Consider the following 18,779-nt stretch of genomic DNA (forward strand, 5'->3'; position numbering starts at 1 on the left):
TTTAGAAAAAAAAACTTTTTTTTAGAAAAAATATATTATTCTAATAAAAAATTCTATTGTGTTTTAGAAGGCATTCTTAAATAATTGAAAAAAAGTCTTACTTCGTAAGTTCGTATAAAAAGAATTCGTAAGTTACGTATATTTATTACTAATAAAAACGTTCGTAAATAAAATTTAACAACTTTCGAGAAAGCAAATTTAACCAAATAAAAGTAAAATTGATATGAAAATTTTATTTTAATTATTCATGTACGGTGAGCCAAAATCAAAACCTGCATTAATTCAAAAACATTCAAAAATTAAATTAAAAAAACAAGTTTTTTTAACTGAAAGTAAGGAGCAACATTAAAAATTAAAACGAACAGAAATTATTCCGTATATGAAAGGGGCTGTCCCCTCCTCAACGCCTCGCTCTTTACGCTAAATTTAGACTCTTTTTCACACCGCTATTTTTTAAAACAATAAAAACTTTAGCGTAAAGAGCGAGGCGTTGAGGAGGGGACAGCCCATTTTATATACGGAATAATTTCTGTTCGTTTTACGGTTTAATGTTGCTCCTTATTTTCAGTGAAAAAAGCTTGTTTTTTTTTTCAAAGAGACCGCTATTAAACAATTGAATGCAGAGTAGTTTTCGTTGCGTTTACGATATTTAAACTGTTGTTTTTTTGGGGTTTAGGGGGGGAGGTACCTAGGTTAGGTTAGATTACGAATTTAATATATGCTTTGCTTTACGAACAGAACAGAAAATACAATTAATAACCGAGTCAAGCTCTGAACGAGAAGAAATTAACACTAAGTTGGGCTCCAAACTTCTATGCCTTCCCAAGGCCAGAACATGATTTGCATCTTACTGAAAAAAATATAAATGTTTTTACTTTTATAATTTTAATATGTCAAATAATATTAGCATTTTGATTACTAAATATCAGTATATGTATATTAAACTGACAATACACATTCATTTGTATTTTTTCCAGTAAAGTACAAAATATGTTCCGGCCTTGGGAAGGCACAGGGGTTTTGACTCCTGCTTATTTTGATTACTGCTCGTTTTGAGTTTGACTCGGTTGTTTATAGTAATTTCTGTTCGTTTTGGGTTTCATTTATTTATCGATGCTGATTTGTGGTAGTTTCACGCTTGGTAGATTATTTTATTTTTGATCATATTTGGTTTATTGGAGTTCTTTACTTCTCTTTGAAAAACTTATTTTGTGGAAAAAGTTTTTTAAATTAATTTCTGTTCGTTTATATTGACATAGTTTTTTTTCTGGGAAAAAAAATTCTTTGAATCTTTTCGTTTTCTTAATACTTTATAGTTTGGCCTGCTATTTGTATGCTGGAAAAAATGTTTCAGCAATTTTTAACAACATACTCCCTTTTAAAAACCTGGACACAAATAGTAGTGTTTCATTTAGTTTCATACCTCCTCTAGTTGACCTGAAATAGAAAACTTGATACCATTCGGAAAAAAAAATCTGTTTACTTTCTTTGACAGCTTGGATACACTTACGCTATTTTGATTTGGTTAAATTTTAAGAGCAGAAGTAGTCCCGAAAGTTTGAACATAATACCCTCAGTCGTTCTTGGGATACTGCTGAGATGCCTTATTGGGAATTAGTATTAACACAGTGCATTTTGATTTAGTCTTAAGGCAACATTTAATTTTTAAACATAATGGGCAAATGGGAGGGTGGGGGTGGGTGGGGACTAGTTGCCCTCCAAACACTTTCGACTATTAAAAAGAGAATTAGCCCTTTCTATTTTCAATCGATTGAGCCCTTTTCGAAGTTCCTAAGACAAGTCCTTCGATACGAAGTTCCCTGGTCTAAACAAAAAAAAAGAAAAATAATAATAATACATTGTACCCACACCCATCTTTACTATAAAAATATCAAGCTTTCCAATCACTTTCGACTACGACAACGCTTTCTATAAACACCTTATATGCCCCCAGGGCATAAATTACAACCCTTTCCCTGAGGGCTGTGAGTCGGTTGTCATCCTCAAAGACCTATATAAATATAAGGTTTATATATTCTATATAAACCTTATATGCCCCAGGTCATAACTTACAACCCTTGCACTGAGGGCTCTGAGGGGATTACCATCCTAAAAGATCTAATTTCCAGAACTTTCGACTACGTTAAACAAAATGGCTATCTCAAAATTTTAATTGGATGTGTTTGGGGAAATGGTGGGCCTAAGAGGGGCGTTAGTTGCTCTCCAATCACTTTCAACTATTAAAAACGGCACTAGCCCTTTCAATTTCCAATCGAATGAGCCCTTTTGAAGTTTTTACGACAGCGCTTTCAATAAAAAACCTTATATGCCCTCAGGGCATAAATTACTACCTTATATGCCCCCAGGGCATAACTTACTTGCCCGGAGGGCTAGGGGGGGGGGGGGGGTTGTCATCCTCAAAGACCTATTTTCCAGAATTTTCAAAACGTTTAAAAAAATTGCTATCTCAAAATTTTGATTGTTTGTGTTTGGGCAAATGGTGGCGTCAGACACAACTTTCTATATAAACCTCATATGCCCCCAGGTCATAACTTACAACTCTTACACTGAGGGCTCTGAGGGGATTACCATCCTAAAAGATCTAATTTCCAGAACTTTTGACTATGTTGAACAAAATGGATATCTCAAAATTTTGATTGGATGTGTTTGGGATAATGGTGGGCGTGAGAGGGGCATTAGTTGCTCTCTAATCACTTTCAACTATTAAAAAAGGCACTAGCCCTTTCAATTTCCAATTGAATGAGCCCTTTTGAAGTTTCTACGCTTTCAATAAAAACCTTAAATGTCCCCAGGGCATAGCTTACAACTCTTGCCCTGAGGGCTGTGGGGGGGGTGTCATCCTTAAAGAACTAATTTCCAAAACTTTCAACTACTTTGAATAAAATGGGTATCTAAAATTTTGATTGGATGTGTTTGGGGAAAGGGTGGGCGTGAGAGGGGGGTTAGTTGCCCTTCAATCACTTTTGACTATTAAAAGGGCACTAGCCCTTTCAATTTTCAATTGAATGGGTCCTTTTTGATGTTTTTACAACATCGCTTTCTATAAAAACCGTACATGCTTCCAGGGCATAACTTACAACCCTTGCCCTGAGGGTTGTGGGGGGATGGGTTGTCATCCTTAAAGACCTAATTTCCAAAACTTCAACTACGTTGAATAGGGCTAGTTGCCCTCCAATCACTTTAGACTATTAAAAAGGGCACTAGCCACTCCAATTTTCAATCGAATGGGCCTTTTTCGAAGTTTCTACGACAACTCCTTCGATATGAAGTGTCCGGGTATGGAAACAAACAAAAAATACATTTTGCCAACATCGTTCAAGTCCTTTTTCAAGTTTCTACGACAAAGATTTCAATAAAATCTTATATGCCCCCAGAGCATAACTTATAATCCTCGCCCTGAAGACTGTGGGGGGAGTAGCCTGCTCAAAGGTATAATTTCCGGAACTTTGAACGTCGTGGGACAAATTGGCTATCTCAAAATTTTTATTGGATGTGTTTTGGGAAATGGTGGGCGTGGAAGGGTTGTTAGTTGCCTTCCAATCACTATCTACTATTAAAAAGGGCACTAGCCATTTCAATTTCCAATCGAATGAGCCCTTTTTGAAGTTTCTACGACAACATGTTCTATAAAAACCTTATATGCCTCCAGGGCATAACTTACAACACTTGCCCTGAGGGTTTTGGGGGAGTGTCTTCCTCAAGAACATATTTTCTACCTGGAAATCAACTACGCTGAACAAAATGGCTATCTCAAAGTTTTGATTGGATGTGTTTGGGGGAATGATGGGCGTGGAGGGGGGCTAGTTGTCCTCCAATCACTTTCGACTACTCAAAAGGGCACTAGCCCTTTGAATTTCCAATTGAATGAGCCTTTTTGAAGTTTCTACGACAACACGTTCTATAAAAACCTTATATGCCCCCAGGGCATAATTTAAAACCCTTGCCTTGAGGGCTGTGGGGGAGCGTCCTTCTCAAAAAACATGATTTCTATCTATAAATCAACTACGCTGAACAAAATGGCTATCTTAAAATTTTGATTGGATTTGTTTCGGGAAATGGGGGGCGTGGAAGGGGTGTTAGTTGCCTTTCAATCACTTTCGACTATTAAAAAGGGCACTAGCCATTTGAATTTCCAATCGAATCAACCTTTTTTGAAGTTTCTACGACAACGCCTTCTATGAAAACCTTATATGCCCCCAGGGCATTACTTAAAACCTTGCCCTGAAGACTGTGGGGGTAGTGTCCTGCTCAAAAGTATAAAACTTTGAACTGCGTGCAACAAAATGGCTATCTCAAAATCTTTATTGAATGTGTTTGGGGAAATGGTGGGCGTGGAAGGGGTAATAGTTGCTTTCCAATCACTTTCGACTATCAAAAAAGGCACTAGACATTTCAATTTCTAATCGAATTTGCCCTTTTTGAAGTTTCTACGACAACGCGTTATATAAGACCTTATATGCCCCCTGGGCATAATTTGCAACCCTTTCCCTGAGGGCGGTGGGGGGGTGTCGTCCTCCAAGACCTAATTTCCAGAACTTAAAACTACATTGAATAAAATGGCTATCTCAGAGTTTTGATTAGATGTGTTTAGGGAAAAAAATGGGCGTGAGAGGCGGGTTAGTTGCTCTCTAATCCCTTTCTACTATTGAAAAGGCCACTAGTCCTTTCAATTTACAATCGAATGAGCCTTTTTTAAAGTTTCTACGACAACGCCTTCTATAAAAACCTTATATGCCCCCAGGGCATTACTTAAAACCTTTGCCCTGAAGGCTGTGGGGGAGTGTCCTCCTCAAAAACATAATTTCTATCTAAAAAATCAACTACGCTGAACAAAATGGCTATCTCAAAATTTTGATTGGATGTGTTTCGGGAACTGGTTGGCGTGGAAGGGGTGTTAGCTGCCTTCCATTCACTTTCGACTATTAAAAAGGACACTAACCCTTTCAGTTTCCAATCGAATGAGCCTTTTTTGAAGTTTGTACGACAACGCCCGCTATAAAAACCTTATATGCCCCCAGTGCATTACTTAAAACCTTGCCCTGAAGATTGTGGGGGTAGTGTCCTGCTCAAAAGTATAATTTCCTGAACTTTGAACTGCGGTGAACAAAATAGCTATCTTAAAATCTTTATTGGATGTGTTTGGGGAAATGGTGGGCGTGGAAGGGGTAATAGTTGCTTTCCAATCACTTTCGACTATCAAAAAAGGCACTAGACATTTCAATTTCCAATCGAATGTGCCCTTTTTGAAGTTTCTACGACAACGCGTTATTTAAAAATCTTATATGCCCCCTGGGCATAATTTGCAACCCTTTCCCTGAGGGCTCTGGGGGGGGGGGGGTGTCACCCTCCAAGACCTAATTTCTAGAACTCAAAACTACATTGAATAAAATGGTTATCTCAGAGTTTTGATTAGATGTGTTTGGGGAAAAAATGGGCGTGAGAGGCAGGTTAGTTGCCCTCTAATCACTTTCGACTATTAAAAAGGCCACTAGTCCTTTCAATTTCCAATCGAATGAACCTTTTTGAAGTTTCTACGACAACGCCTTTTATAAAAACCTTATATGCCCCCAGGGCATAACTTACAACCTTTGCCCTAAGGGCTGTGGGGGACTCCTCAAAAACATAATTTCTATCTGGAAATCAACTACGCTGAACAAAATGGCTATCTCAAAAGTTTGATTGGATGTGTTTCGGGAAATGGTGTGCGTGGAAGGGTGTTAGTCACCTTCCAATCACTTTCGACTATTAAAAAGGGCACAAGCCCCTCCAATTTCCAATTGAATGAGCGCTTTTTGAAGTTTCTACGACAACATCTTCGATACGAAATACCATGCTCTAAAGGAAAAAAAATAATAAATAATACATTGTGCCAACATCGTTCTTATATCCCCCCAGGGCATAACTTAAAATTCTTGCCTTGAGGGATGTGGGGGAGTGTCCTCCTCTTTACTTAGTCCCCGTTTCTTGAATCGTTCTCGAGCATCCTCGTTCTTTACTTAGGCAGCGCGATCGTACTACCTATGAGTTATACAAGAGCTTTCTATATAAACCTTATATGCCCCCAGGGCATAACTTACAACCCTTGCACTGAGGGCTCTGGGGGATATCATCCTAAAAGACATAATTTCCAGAACGTTCAACTACGTTGAACAAAATGGATATCTTTAAATTTTGATTTGATGTGTTTTGGAAAATGGGTGGCGTGAGAGGGGCGTTAGTCGCTATCCAATTACTTTCAATTATTAAAAAAGGCACTAGCCCTTTCAATTTCCAATTGAATGAGCCCTTTTGAAGTTTCTACGACAACGCTTTCAATAAAAACTTTATATGCCCCAGCGCCTAACTTACAACCCTTGCAGTGAGGGCTCTGATGAGGCTGTCATCCTAAAAGACCTGATTTCCAGAACTTTCAACTACGTTGAACAAAATGGATATCTCAAAATTTTAATTCGATGTGTTTGGGAAAATGGTGGGCGTAAGAGGGGCGTTAGTCGCTATCCCATCATTTTTAACCATTAAAAAGGGCACTAGCCCTTTCAATTTTCAATTAAAGGAGCCCTTTTGAAGTTTTTACGACATCGCTTTCAATAAAAAACTGTATATGCCCCCAGGACATAACTTACAGCCCTTGCCCTGAGGGCTGTGGTGGGAGGGGTTGTCATCCTTAAAGACCTAATTTCCATACTTTCAACTACGTTGAATAAAATGGCTATCTAAAATTTTGATTGGATTTGTTTGGGGAAAAGGTGGGCGTGAGAGGGGGGTTAGTTGCCCTCAAATCACTTTCGACTATTAAAAAGGGTACTAGCCCTTTGAATTTCAAATCGAATGAGCCTTTTTTTGAAGTTTATACGACAAAGATTTCAATAAAAACCTTAAAAGCTTGAAGGCTGTGGGGAAGTGTCCTCCTCAAAAACATATTTTCTATCTGGAAATCAACTACGCTGAACAAATCTCAAAACTTGGATTGGATGTGTTTGGGGGAATGATGGGCGTGAGGGGGGGGGCTAGTTGCCCTCCAATCGCTTTCGACTATTAAAAAGATCACTAGAACTCTCAATTTCCAATCGAATGAGCCCTTTTTGAAATTCTACGGCGACCCCTTCCATATGAAGTGCCCTGCTCTAAAGGAAAAAAAAAGTAATAAATAGTATATTGTGCCAACATCGTTCTTATATGCCCTCAGGGCATAACTTAAAACCCTTGCCCCGAGGATTGTGGGGGATTGTCTTCCTCAAAAACATATTTTCTATCTGGAAATCAACTACGCTGAACAAAATGGCTATCTCAAAACTTGGATTGGATGTGTTTGGGGGAATGATGGGCGTGAGGGTTGTATAGCTGCCCTCCAATCGCTTTCGACTATTAAAAAGATCACTAGAACTCTCAATTTCCAATCGAATGAGCCCTTTTTGAAGTTCTACGGCGACCCCTTCCATATGAAGTTTTCTGCTCTAAAGGAAAGAAATAATGAATAGTACATTGTGCCAACATCGTTCTTATATGCCCTCAGGGCATAATTTAAAACCTTTGCCCCTAGGATTGTGGGGGAGCGTCTTCCTCAAAAATATATTTTCTATCTGGAAATCAACTACACTGAACAAAATGGCTATCTCAAAATTTTGATTGGATGTGTTTGGGGGAATGATGGGCGTGGGGGGAGGGGGTAGTTGCCCTCCAATCACTATCGACTATTAAAAAGCGCACTAGCCACTCAAATTTCCAATCGAATGAGCCCTGTTGGGTGTTTCTACGACAACTCTTTCGATACGAAGTGCCCGGGTATGGAGGAAAAAAAAAAAAAAAAAACACATTGTGCCCCCATCGTTCTTTACTTAGGCAGCGCTGGTGCGCTGCCTATGAAAAGCCACGGATATTTGAAATCCCCCTCGAAAACCGGATTAGGAGAATAGCTAATTTCTAATTATTAGGCTATGTATTAAAAGAAAAAAAAAGACTCAAAACACCTTAATTAGGCGAAAATGGCTTAAGAAGTCTTACTAAAAAATAGGAATTAACGGTGCAGCAGTGTTCCATGTATTTGAAATACCCTTGCCAAACAAAACGAAAAAAGCCAAATCAGTGCCGCAAATTATTTTCTTATTTTGTATTTCACTAAAAAATGCGTTGGTTTTGTGCTTTTATCTTCTCTTCCCTAATGGCCAGTGCCTCGGGTGGCACGCCCGGGGGCCGGCAAAGCCAGCTTCAATTGTAATATTTTTGGGCGAAAAATTTTAATATTTACAGCATTGATGGTGTGACAGGGGGCGGCAAAGTCTGCATTAACCACCACCCCCCCCCTGAAAAAAACCTAACTCCGGCTCTGAGACCTGTTACCATACTCGGAAAATTTCAAATAATTTCTAGTTTCTTGGAATGATTATAAATATTTATACTAAATCCTCCGTACTTTCTGGAAGACTTTCATAGATTTTTGATCCAAGTGATATTTCTGGTTGGATGCACTGTTGTTCCCCTTCTTTGTATTCTCTTTGAACGACCTTTCGCTAATAGATCTGCTTCATTTCGACACGATTTTCGATGTCTTTCCCATTTCCTCTGTAGCCTAATCATTGATAATGCGATGTTGGCTTCTAGCCAATAAGTTTGAAATAGCTTGTAGGGTGATCAAAAAGAGAATAACGATTCTTGACAAATAGATTTGTGTTTATTCCTGTAGACGGTTTATGTATATTAGGAAATAAAAAATGTGCCTTGAGGGAACTCCTGGGAGAAAAAGACAATATTTTATAGCATGATATTGCTGTTGGAATATAGATTTTTACATTTTTGGTTTCTTACGTCAGTCCTCCATAATGCTAGTGCTTTATTCCAAAATTGTCTTATGGTTATTATTCATTTCTTTTCATAATGCTTATAAATTTCCCCCGCCCCCTCTCCGTCTCTCCCCTTTCCTATCCCCCACTCTCCATTTCTCCCTCTATTTCTGTGTCGCTATTTTTTCTGTCTATCTGGAAATCATTCACAGATACAATTGTATCTTTAACGTACTTCATTTTTGCAATACAATTATTGGAATTTTAGTTTCTGGCTTTTCTGAATGGAAAAGTGTCCTAAGTTCTATGAAAATCATTTCTGAAACAACTGTTTCTTGCATTCAATTCCATTGGCTTGATTGAGGCTCTAATTCTAAAAGGTGTCACCCTATGGTGACCAAAACAAGCTATGAATTTCGGAGAAAACTGTCCTGGACATTCTTAATGGGACAGGAAAATAATTTATGACTTTGAACTATTTTAGCCATAACTTTTACTTACACTTGATTCGTTTACATCCTTTTTCATCCACAATAAAAAGTGAAAAAGAATCCCGAGGGAGATTTCATATCGGTTAATATCGGTTAGATTTTTTCAAAAAACGGGAATAATTTTTTTTTTCAAAAAACGGGAATAAAAAGACAGTCCGTTGTTCGAAAACTGTATTTTATATAAATATGTTTGTTTATTATACAATACAGCTGCTTGGTTTTAATTACAGTGGCAGCACTCAGCACTGTGCAGTACGCAGCACTCAGCAGTATAGTGCAGTTTCGAAGATGTGCTCTTGTTTAAATCGTTGAAACTCCGCTATAAGCCTCTGCATCTCTCCCTTTCCTTAGAATGGAAACCTTGTCTGCGCGGCGTCATATTGGCCTCAATGTAAATTTCACAAGTTTTTCGAATGGAAACCAGGGTTGCCATCCGGCGAGGAAAAAATCACTAGATTTTAGTGTTTTTTTGGTTGATTTAATGATTTTCTTCGACAGTCTAGTGATTTTTTGGCTTAGGCAAGATAAAAATCACTAGAAATAGTGCTTGGTCAAAACTGCCTGGTTTAAAGCTGCTTGTTTTTAATTAAAGCGGCAGCACTCAGCAGTACAGTGCAGTTTCGATGATATGTTCTTGTCTAAATTGTTGAAACTCCGCTATAAGCCCCTGCATCTCTCCTTTCCTTGGAATGGAAACCTTGTCTGTGCGGCCTCATATTGGCCTCAGGGATTACATTTCACAAGTTTTCCGAATCAAAACCAGGGTTGCCATCCGGCGAGGAAAAAATCACTAGATTTTAGTGTGTTTTTGGTTGATTTAATGATTTTCTTCGACATTCTAGTGATTTTTTGGCTTAGGCAAGATAAAAATCACTAGAAATAGTGCTTGGTCAAAACTGCTTGGTTTAAAACCAGGGCTGCCATCTGGCGAGGAAAAAATCACTAGATTTTTATGTTTTTTTTTTGGTTGATTTAATGATTTTCTTCGACGGTCTGGTGATTTTTTGGCTTAGGCAATGTAAAAAATCACTAGAAATCAAAACCAGGGTTGCCACCCGGCGAGGAACAAATCACTAGATTTTAGTGATTTTTTGTTTGATTTAATGATTTTCTTCAACAGTCTAGTGATTTATGTGCTAATTAAGTGATTGTTTGGCTTAGGCAATATAAAAATCTCTAGAAATAGTGATAGATCACTAGGGGTGGCAACCCTGGTCAAAACCTTTATTGAGACTATGTTGCAGGAGCTCCTCGAGGAGAGGCTTCCCTGGAGAAAATTGCGGTCGGTTTAAACGACACATAATTTCGCTGCATTATATCGGAGGAGGAGGATAATGTGAAGCTGCATTGGCTTCACTTGGCTTAGTGCTGCGAATAGTTGTTATCAGGACTTATCCCTAATAGTAGTCGAAAGCTATTTCTGGAAAAGCTTAAAAACGTCATTTTTGCTTTCTGTAGAAATTTTGATATTAGAGCCGTTTGTTTTGGTCTCGCCGATATTCAGAAACACATAATCAATTATATCGCACTTATAGAAAGATCAAGATGATTAGGAGACAAGTCATCAATTAGGAAAATGGCTAGACAGTAGTTAAATAAATAAAATAAACCGCCCATATAGGTTCCCAAAATTGCCTCCTTCTCTATCTTCCCAAAAAATAATTGATTTTTTTAATATTTTATTTTTAAACCACTTTTAAGCAAAACAAGGGGAGAAAAAGAAAATCAAAAATAAGAAAAACGAAGACACAAACACAACTTAAACTTTTATCTCTGACAAAAAGAAACGGATAGTATAATAGTTTGGGTCTAGGAACTCAAAATCTTGTTTAATTAATTTAGCACTAACTAACTCAAACGTATGAATAACGTGAGCATTACTAAACTTCTCAATAATTCGTGTATTATGGTATGAAGTAGGAAGGTACAGCAAACATTTGCAATATCTAAAATAAGCAATACGGATCTGGCGAAAATCGATTCTTTAATAACCAATGCATATCAGTCAAGGACAAAGCAGAAGAACCAGAATACATGGAACACATTTTGGCTAAAGCTCGGTGTCAATATTTTTCACGATTTGGTATAATTTTCGTATATCCAACCTTCAATGTTTCTTTAACATCTCTCAAAACCTTTATTCGCATTTATCTAGATTCAAGCCCAGACCAGTATTCCGAAAACTAATAGAAATACGTTGCACAGATAATGCCGAAAGAAATTTGGTCAGGCTTAAAACTAACAGGTCGTCCGCGTACGCCATATACGACACATCTGATAAATTACAGAAATATGAAGGCCTAATTCCTGATAGCACATTATGAATGCAAGCATTAATAGATGTGAGCGCTATTCCTTAATCCCCGGTGCACTCCAGATTGAACTGGCATATACCCTGTCGCACTCCAGATTGAACTGGCATATACCCTGTCGCACTCCAGATTGAAATGGCATATACCCTGTCGCACTTCAGATTGAAGTGGCATATACCCTGTCGCACTCCAGATTGAACTGGCATATACCCTGTCGCACTCCAGATTGAACTGGCATATACCCTGTCGCACTCCAGATTGAACTGGCATATACCCTGTCGCACTCCAGATTGAACTGGGGTATTATCGTAGATCCATGTACGCGATTTCAAACGAAGAAACGAATTACTATACCAAAATGTGTAACCGAAGGGTTCGCTCCAAATTCTGACAATTTATATATTCGTATAGAGTGATGATTATGTTTTCGGTTTGTATTTCTTGTTTTGATTAATTACATGCGGAGTTGGTTTTGTTGCTTAGAGAAGACCAAACATGCTATGAAGGCCATGAAGGTCATGAAGGATATAAAGGCCATGTAAGCCATGAAGGCTATGAAGGCCATGTAAGCTATTAGGTTTATTGGCAATTTGGTGTTGGTTTTTCTTGGTTGTAAATATTCCCTCTGAGAGAGAGGATAGATGACCAAAAGTCCCTGGAACAAGGCATGTTGCTATTGGTAGATTTTGCAATTTAAATCCAGACTTAGAAACTTTTATTTGATCAGAATATACTAAAGACAGGAATGCTCAACTGAGTAAAGAAGCCAATTAACCTAACATTTTGTCTTTAAAGTGAATCGTTTATTTAATGGTTTGCGTTGTTGGTTGGTGTAGGGTATAAGGCTTGTTAGTAATTTTGCTTTGTTTGATTCCGTGTTTTTGGTAAATAAGTGTTCGCTGTCGCTTTTACTAGAATCAATAAGTTCTGCTTTCACAATAGAAAATCTGTTGAATGCATTTTCTCTTTGTTTTGCCGATTCTGTTTTTCTGAAGTGTCCATCTTGAAAGTTGTGTTGAATATCCAATGATTATAAATACGATTAAGACATCAACGACCGATGTTTTCCAATTTTGTAGTTAGCACCGTGATGTTGGTTATATTTTTTATATTTGCTTGTTATAGAAGATATTAGCATTCAATTGGGATTAGAGCACAGCATAAAGATATAGCAGTAAGTTTACCGCAGATAATTGCTGGCTCTTCATTCTCGGTGCGAACAAACAGCTCCTCCCACTTATTCTTGCATTAGCGCATGCAAACAGCTCTTCTCATTTGATCTGCCATCAGCGGTCCAATTATCCTAGAACATGTATTTTGGCAGAAACTTTCTCAAAATGCCTTTAGAACCAACTCGAGACTTCGAAACCTACTTTTAATTCCTAAAAACATCTAATAATAACATTGTACTACTAATTACCGATTTTCATTTATGAATTGGAATAAATTAATTTAAAATTAGTTCTTCAAAATTTAGTGTTCCAATGTTTAATCCAAATTCCATGTTCAAGAGAAATCTACTTGTCTGCCTGTTAAAAGATCTAATGTCGCTTATGTTTCTACATTATCTGGAGCACTCGCACCTCGGTCCGGGTTTTTATAATGGGTGAGATAGGGAAAGATCATACTACCTATAATTTATATACTGTGGATTAGAGATAGTTAATAAGTTTTCTTTATATTCGATCGTTAGTCCACTAAGCTACGACTGGTGGGAGAGACGGGTTTCTTGATAGGTGGAAAGGGACAAATTTTGGGAAATCTCATCTGTAAGGTCGAAAATTTGTTTAATTGAACTTACAAAATGCCAGTTTGTTGTCTGCTCTATTGTCTACCTGTCTTTGTACCAGGGACTAGTCTTGATATAATGGACAATCTAGAGCCAAAACCCTTTTTAAATCAATTAATTAAAAAAACTTTTTCCACAAAATAAGTTTTTAAAAGAAAATTGAGGAACTACATTAAACCAAAAGTGAGCAAAAATAAAATCAAATAATCTACCAAGCGTGACACTACTACAAATCAGCATCGATAAATAGAAGAAACCCAAAACGAACAGAAATTACAATAAATAACAGAGTCAAACTCAAAACGAGCAGAAATTAACATGAGTAGGGCTCAAAACCCCTATGCCTTTCCAAGGCCAGAACATAATTTGTACTTTACTGAAAAAATACAAATGAATGTAGATTGTCAGTTTAATATACATACAGTGATATTTAGTAATCAAAATGTTAATATTATTTGGTCTATTAAAGTTATAAAAGTAAAAACATTTGTATTTTTTCAGTAAAGTGCAAATTATGTTCTGGCCTTGGGAAGGCATAGGGGTTTTGAGCCCTACTCATGTTAATTTCTGCTCGTTTTGAGTCGAGGGAGAGTTCGTAAGGGCAAATTTAAATAAAAGTGAAACTTTTTGGGAGGGGTGAATGTACGGAAGTTTTGAATAGACTGGGATGGAGGACAAGTGTGCGAAACTGTGCTGGCCTTAATTGGCTTGGTGCTGTAGTGTGTTATTAGTAGTAGTAGTAATAGTATTAAATTAAAAATTACTTATCAAAAGCTATTACCATATTTAACTTGTAGAATTCTCCCCCCCCTCCCCAGAAGCGATGGCTCTAGATGCGTATTTATTCTTTTTTTGGGGGGTGGGGGGAGGGTTTGATTGTGTAGAGCAGATGAGGGTAGGATATAAAAAAATGATTTTACTTTGCAGAAAGGAGCTCGTTCAACTAGAAATCGAAAGCTCTAATATCCCCTTTAGGTAATACAATATACCCCAACGAAGTGCTGATTTCTGTCATTTTATGTGACGAAGCAAGGATTTAATCTTGAATAATGATACTATGCTGTCGAGTAAAAACCCGAAATTGTCGATTGATTTACAACTATTGAAAAACAATTTCTATAATCATTCAGTTTGAGAGGATGAACTATCGCGCGGTACTACGTTAGCCTAAACATCTCATCAAAGACCTTATCAATTTGTGGGTAGTAGCTCATAGTTGCCCATCAACTATCAAGCTGGTGATAATTAGATTCGTCTTTGGGTTGGGAGGAGCTGAAACCTCATACAATGCTATTTCAGCCCAAATTTTTAACTTTCCGATCTACATTTTTGTTTTTGCATTAGTATATGCTCGTATGTAATGTTATGTTTAATTATAGGTTTTGAAGCGGCTATCACAGCCCTTTGCGTGGATGGAAGAAAGCTTGTCGATCCCCTCACTGCCAGCCACATCTTTGAAAAGTCTCAGAAGTCCAAGCAAGGGTGATTCGTCAATATTAAGCGTTTTGCCAAAGTAAGTCATGTAGCCCTTCTAAAAGAATAGTAGAATAGTGTAGCCCTTTCTAAAGAATAGTATAGCCCTTCTAAATAAATAGTACAAGCGAAAGTATCAAAAGTTTTCTCGAGAACAATATGTCTTTGGCCTCACGAAGACTTTTTTATCAGGCAAAAAGGAATCCGTCTGATGAAACCAATTCTGCTCCTGTCAGAGCGTATTGCAGGTTCCTGATATATGGTCAAAGTGAGAAATTTGGTCACAGTGGTAAATTAGATTTTCTAAGGTTTGGAAGTTTTAAACGTTGCTTGTTTTGGAGTCCATTAGCAATTAATATATTTTTTTTTTTGCTTTCATTGCAACTGAACCCTTCTTCAATTGAACCTCCGTGTAACTCAACCCCTGTGCAGCTCAATCCTTGTTTAACTCGAATCCCTTTTAAGTGAATCCTCATGCAACTGAACCCTCAATCAACTCAATCTCCGTGCAACTGAACTCGTGTGTAACTCAATTCCCGTTATACTAAACCCTCGTCCAACTCAACCCTCGTTTTACTGAACTCTCGTGAAGCTCAACCCCCGTGCAACTCAACCATCACTCAACCCCCGTGTAATTCAATCCTCATACGACTCACCCCTATTTAATTCAACCTGCATCCAACTCAACCCCTGTTTAACCCAACCCTGTTTGATTCAACCGCAATTCAAATTAACCCCATTCAGCTCATCCCTCTTCAAATCAACAGTATAGCTAGAAAATATAATTCAGCCCGCTTTGCCAGAAGCGCTTAAAGTTAACTCGAATGAAACAGTCTATATATTGGTTAATTCTTATGCAAGTATTTTTTTTTTATGTTGCTTCAATGCAGAACTATTCTCCCCCTCCCCTCTAAAAAACAATAATTTATCCTCCTTTTGTTACATGAAAATTAGCGAAAATTTTCACACCCAGGGCCCAAAGACACTTGAATCTCATGGTTGCAGGAATTGCTGGAACCTAGTACAGAGCAAACCACGGTCAATAGTAGCCAAAACCTTAAAAACATGGTAAAAAAAAAAATGTCTTATAAGAGAAATTTGCCGTTAATGCTGATTCAGGAATAATGACTATTATATAGATTTGTTTTAACAGTAAAACTTTATTGCAGAACCATTTTATGGGAACTTCTAGAAAGAGCTGGAAGCGCTGATAGGTCAGTTTTTTTGTTTTATTTCCCCAGTTCTAATAGGGCACTATAACGGTGACGGTAACCGTTTGGCCCCTCCCCTGGAAAATACCCCCTACGGAAAATATCCTCCCTCGGAAAATAATCTCCCCCCCCCGCGGATTGTTGGTCTCCAAAAACTTTTGAATTATAAAAAAAGAACTAGGACTCTCAATTTCTGATCTAACGAACACCCTTCGAAATTTCTGTGACCATGAGTTAGAGGTGTGGATAAAAAGGGGGCAGTCCCTCTTCTGTACGGAAAAAATTCTGCTCATTTCGGGGTTTAATGTTACTCTTTACTTTCACAATAACAGCGTACACCAGAAATATTCCCAGGAATCATTAGGGAGTCGATATCAATTTGACATTTTTGATGCGTTTTTAAAGTTTCTTTTGTACCCCTCTCCCCGGAAGAAATACCCCCTCCTCCTAAACAAAAATCCCGGTTACGGCCCTAGGGATTATACATCAATTTATACCTCCATCTTTGCCTCGTCTCTCCCTTAGATATAATGTTTCATTTATCTGATGGCTCAATGAGAGCTTGGATGTTTTGGTATTAAAATGCCCTTCGAGTTATCTCCCTCCCTCCCTAATTACAAAACAATCAGAGAACCACATTGTAGAAGTTTAAGTGCCCTTTTAACTTTTATAATTTGTCCACTGCTTACAGATAGTATTTGTTATTAGGAAACATACTGACATTTTTCGCGTGGGTATTTTTTTCAGGGGGAGATTTTTTGGGGGAATTTAAAGTGGGAAGAAAATTTGTGTGAATAATTTCCTGTCAGTGGGGATGTATTTTCAGCGGGGGGGGGAGTGGGGACATATTCTGTTTTTTTTTTGACAAGGGGTATTTTCCGGGGGGGGGTAAACTCCTAGAACCACTAGAATATCGTAGAACTGTTTTAGATCATTTCAAGGATAATACTTACATTTACGCGCTTTTTACAATTTCATCATGACAACACCATAATAAAACGCCTTATGGCATCCAAATGCAATTTTAGTGTTATTTCTCGAGTGTAAAGGCTTGAAACTATATAAGGTCTACTACTGGAATCTCCGTGATCGAATGCCCTTAAACTGGAGTTTAAAATCTTCCTCTTTAATACGAAATTCAAATACAAAGCTGATTCGTTTATAATAGACGCTATTTATTCTTATATCAACCATGAAATTACCTACGAAACAAATTATTTTGTTGAAAGAGCAAATTCTTTCGAAAAAGTACTTGATACCCGACATGTCTTCTTTTTCTTTCTTTTAACAAGGGTTTGGTTAAATTGGGTTGAGTTTTGCGGGGGTTGAGTTGCACTGAGGTTGAGTTGCACCGAGTTTAATTAAATGGAGGTTCAGTTGAACGAGGGTTCAGTTAAATATGTTTGCGTTGTACGAGGACTCAGTTGACCCCGAGGATTAAGTAAAATGGGATTGAGTTGCATGGAGGTTGAGTTCTTCGGGGGTTGTGCTGCATGGGGGTTGAGATGAAGATTCAACTAAGCGGGGGTTCAATTCCACGGGGTTTAATTACACAAGGGTTCAGTTACACACACACCGTAGTTTTTAGTGTGACAGAGCCCTAACATTTTGTCTCTTTAGCAGGCTTTAACAAGTTATCCAGGTCCACGATGTCCATAAACTTACTAAAGTTTTTCTCAAAGTTTTCTTTATTTGATGTTTATATTATTACACTCGGAAAGAAGTTAAACCTTATTCAATCTTTCCAAGAAAGTTGGCTAGATTTAACTATTATCAAAATATTTCTGAGACGTTTCGCAAGTTTTAGAATGAATAAAAGGTTTTAATTTGAGACATATTCATAAGAATAAAAGAAAGATCGCAAGATGGCGAAGCAAATTATTTAAATGAGCCACTTCACAGTTCCATGCCTGAATATTTCAAATTATTTGCTTTAAAAAATGGCTGCATTGTCCGAAAGGGGAAATTCCTTTTTGACGTGTCAAACCTGGCGGTATAAATTTTGTCTTCTATTCCCATGAAAATTATGTTAATTTATTTTTTATAGTATTTATTTGTTCATGAATTCTTTATTTATTTTTAGTTATTTAACTATTATTAGTGTTGCTATTAATGTTCATTTCCTTAGTTATTTGTATTGCTACTTATTCAGCAAGGTTTGTTTGTTTGAAGCTTTCCACTTTTAGAATTTTTTTTTTAACTTTGTTGATACTGTTAAGAACTGGTTGTAGTGATTGGATTCACTAACAGCCCCATTGCCTTAAGAGGATTAGATACTTTAAACATCATTTTGTGGGGCCCACTGTCGGTTGACTGTCACAAAGGCAAAGGGTCCATTAGCGAATTCTCCGAGGGGACTACTTATCATTGAAACCTATTGAGAATTTGTGATTTAATTATGGAATTTGATTGAAATGGCAATGGAATTCTGTCGGTAAAGTTTTCAATCAAAGCGAGTTGCACCACAGAAAATTTGAAGAGCTATCAAATTTATCAAATTAGATTTCTTTGAAGTGATTTTTGGCATTTTCCTAGCAGGTATATTGGAACGTTTTTAGGGACAACCCTTTCCTGAATTTTAAAAAGAAAATTCTGCTCCGTTTGATAAAAAAAACAAAATTTACACTTTCTAATGAATTTAGTTTCTGTAAAATTAAATATAAATATCTCCAGCACAAAACAAGAGAAGTTACAAGGTTTTTCTA

At 37.3% G+C, this 18,779-nt stretch overlaps 1 protein-coding gene across 1 annotated transcript in view; it reads left to right on the forward strand.

The window, feature by feature from the left end:
• LOC148939641 (uncharacterized) overlaps positions 1 to 18,779 on the forward strand; it is a 363,231-nt gene that overhangs the window by 224,662 nt on the left and 119,790 nt on the right. The window contains exon 9 of the mRNA XM_089106934.1: positions 14,770 to 14,903. Coding sequence (XP_088963060.1) covers positions 14,770 to 14,903 — 134 coding nt within the window. The remainder of the gene's footprint in view (positions 1 to 14,769; positions 14,904 to 18,779) is intronic.

Source organism: Artemia sp. Qi Xiang Cuo, chromosome 21 (assembly GCF_049724085.1).
Source record: "Artemia sp. Qi Xiang Cuo chromosome 21, ASM4972408v1, whole genome shotgun sequence".
In the NCBI taxonomy this organism is placed as follows: Eukaryota; Metazoa; Arthropoda; class Branchiopoda; order Anostraca; family Artemiidae; genus Artemia; species Artemia sp. Qi Xiang Cuo.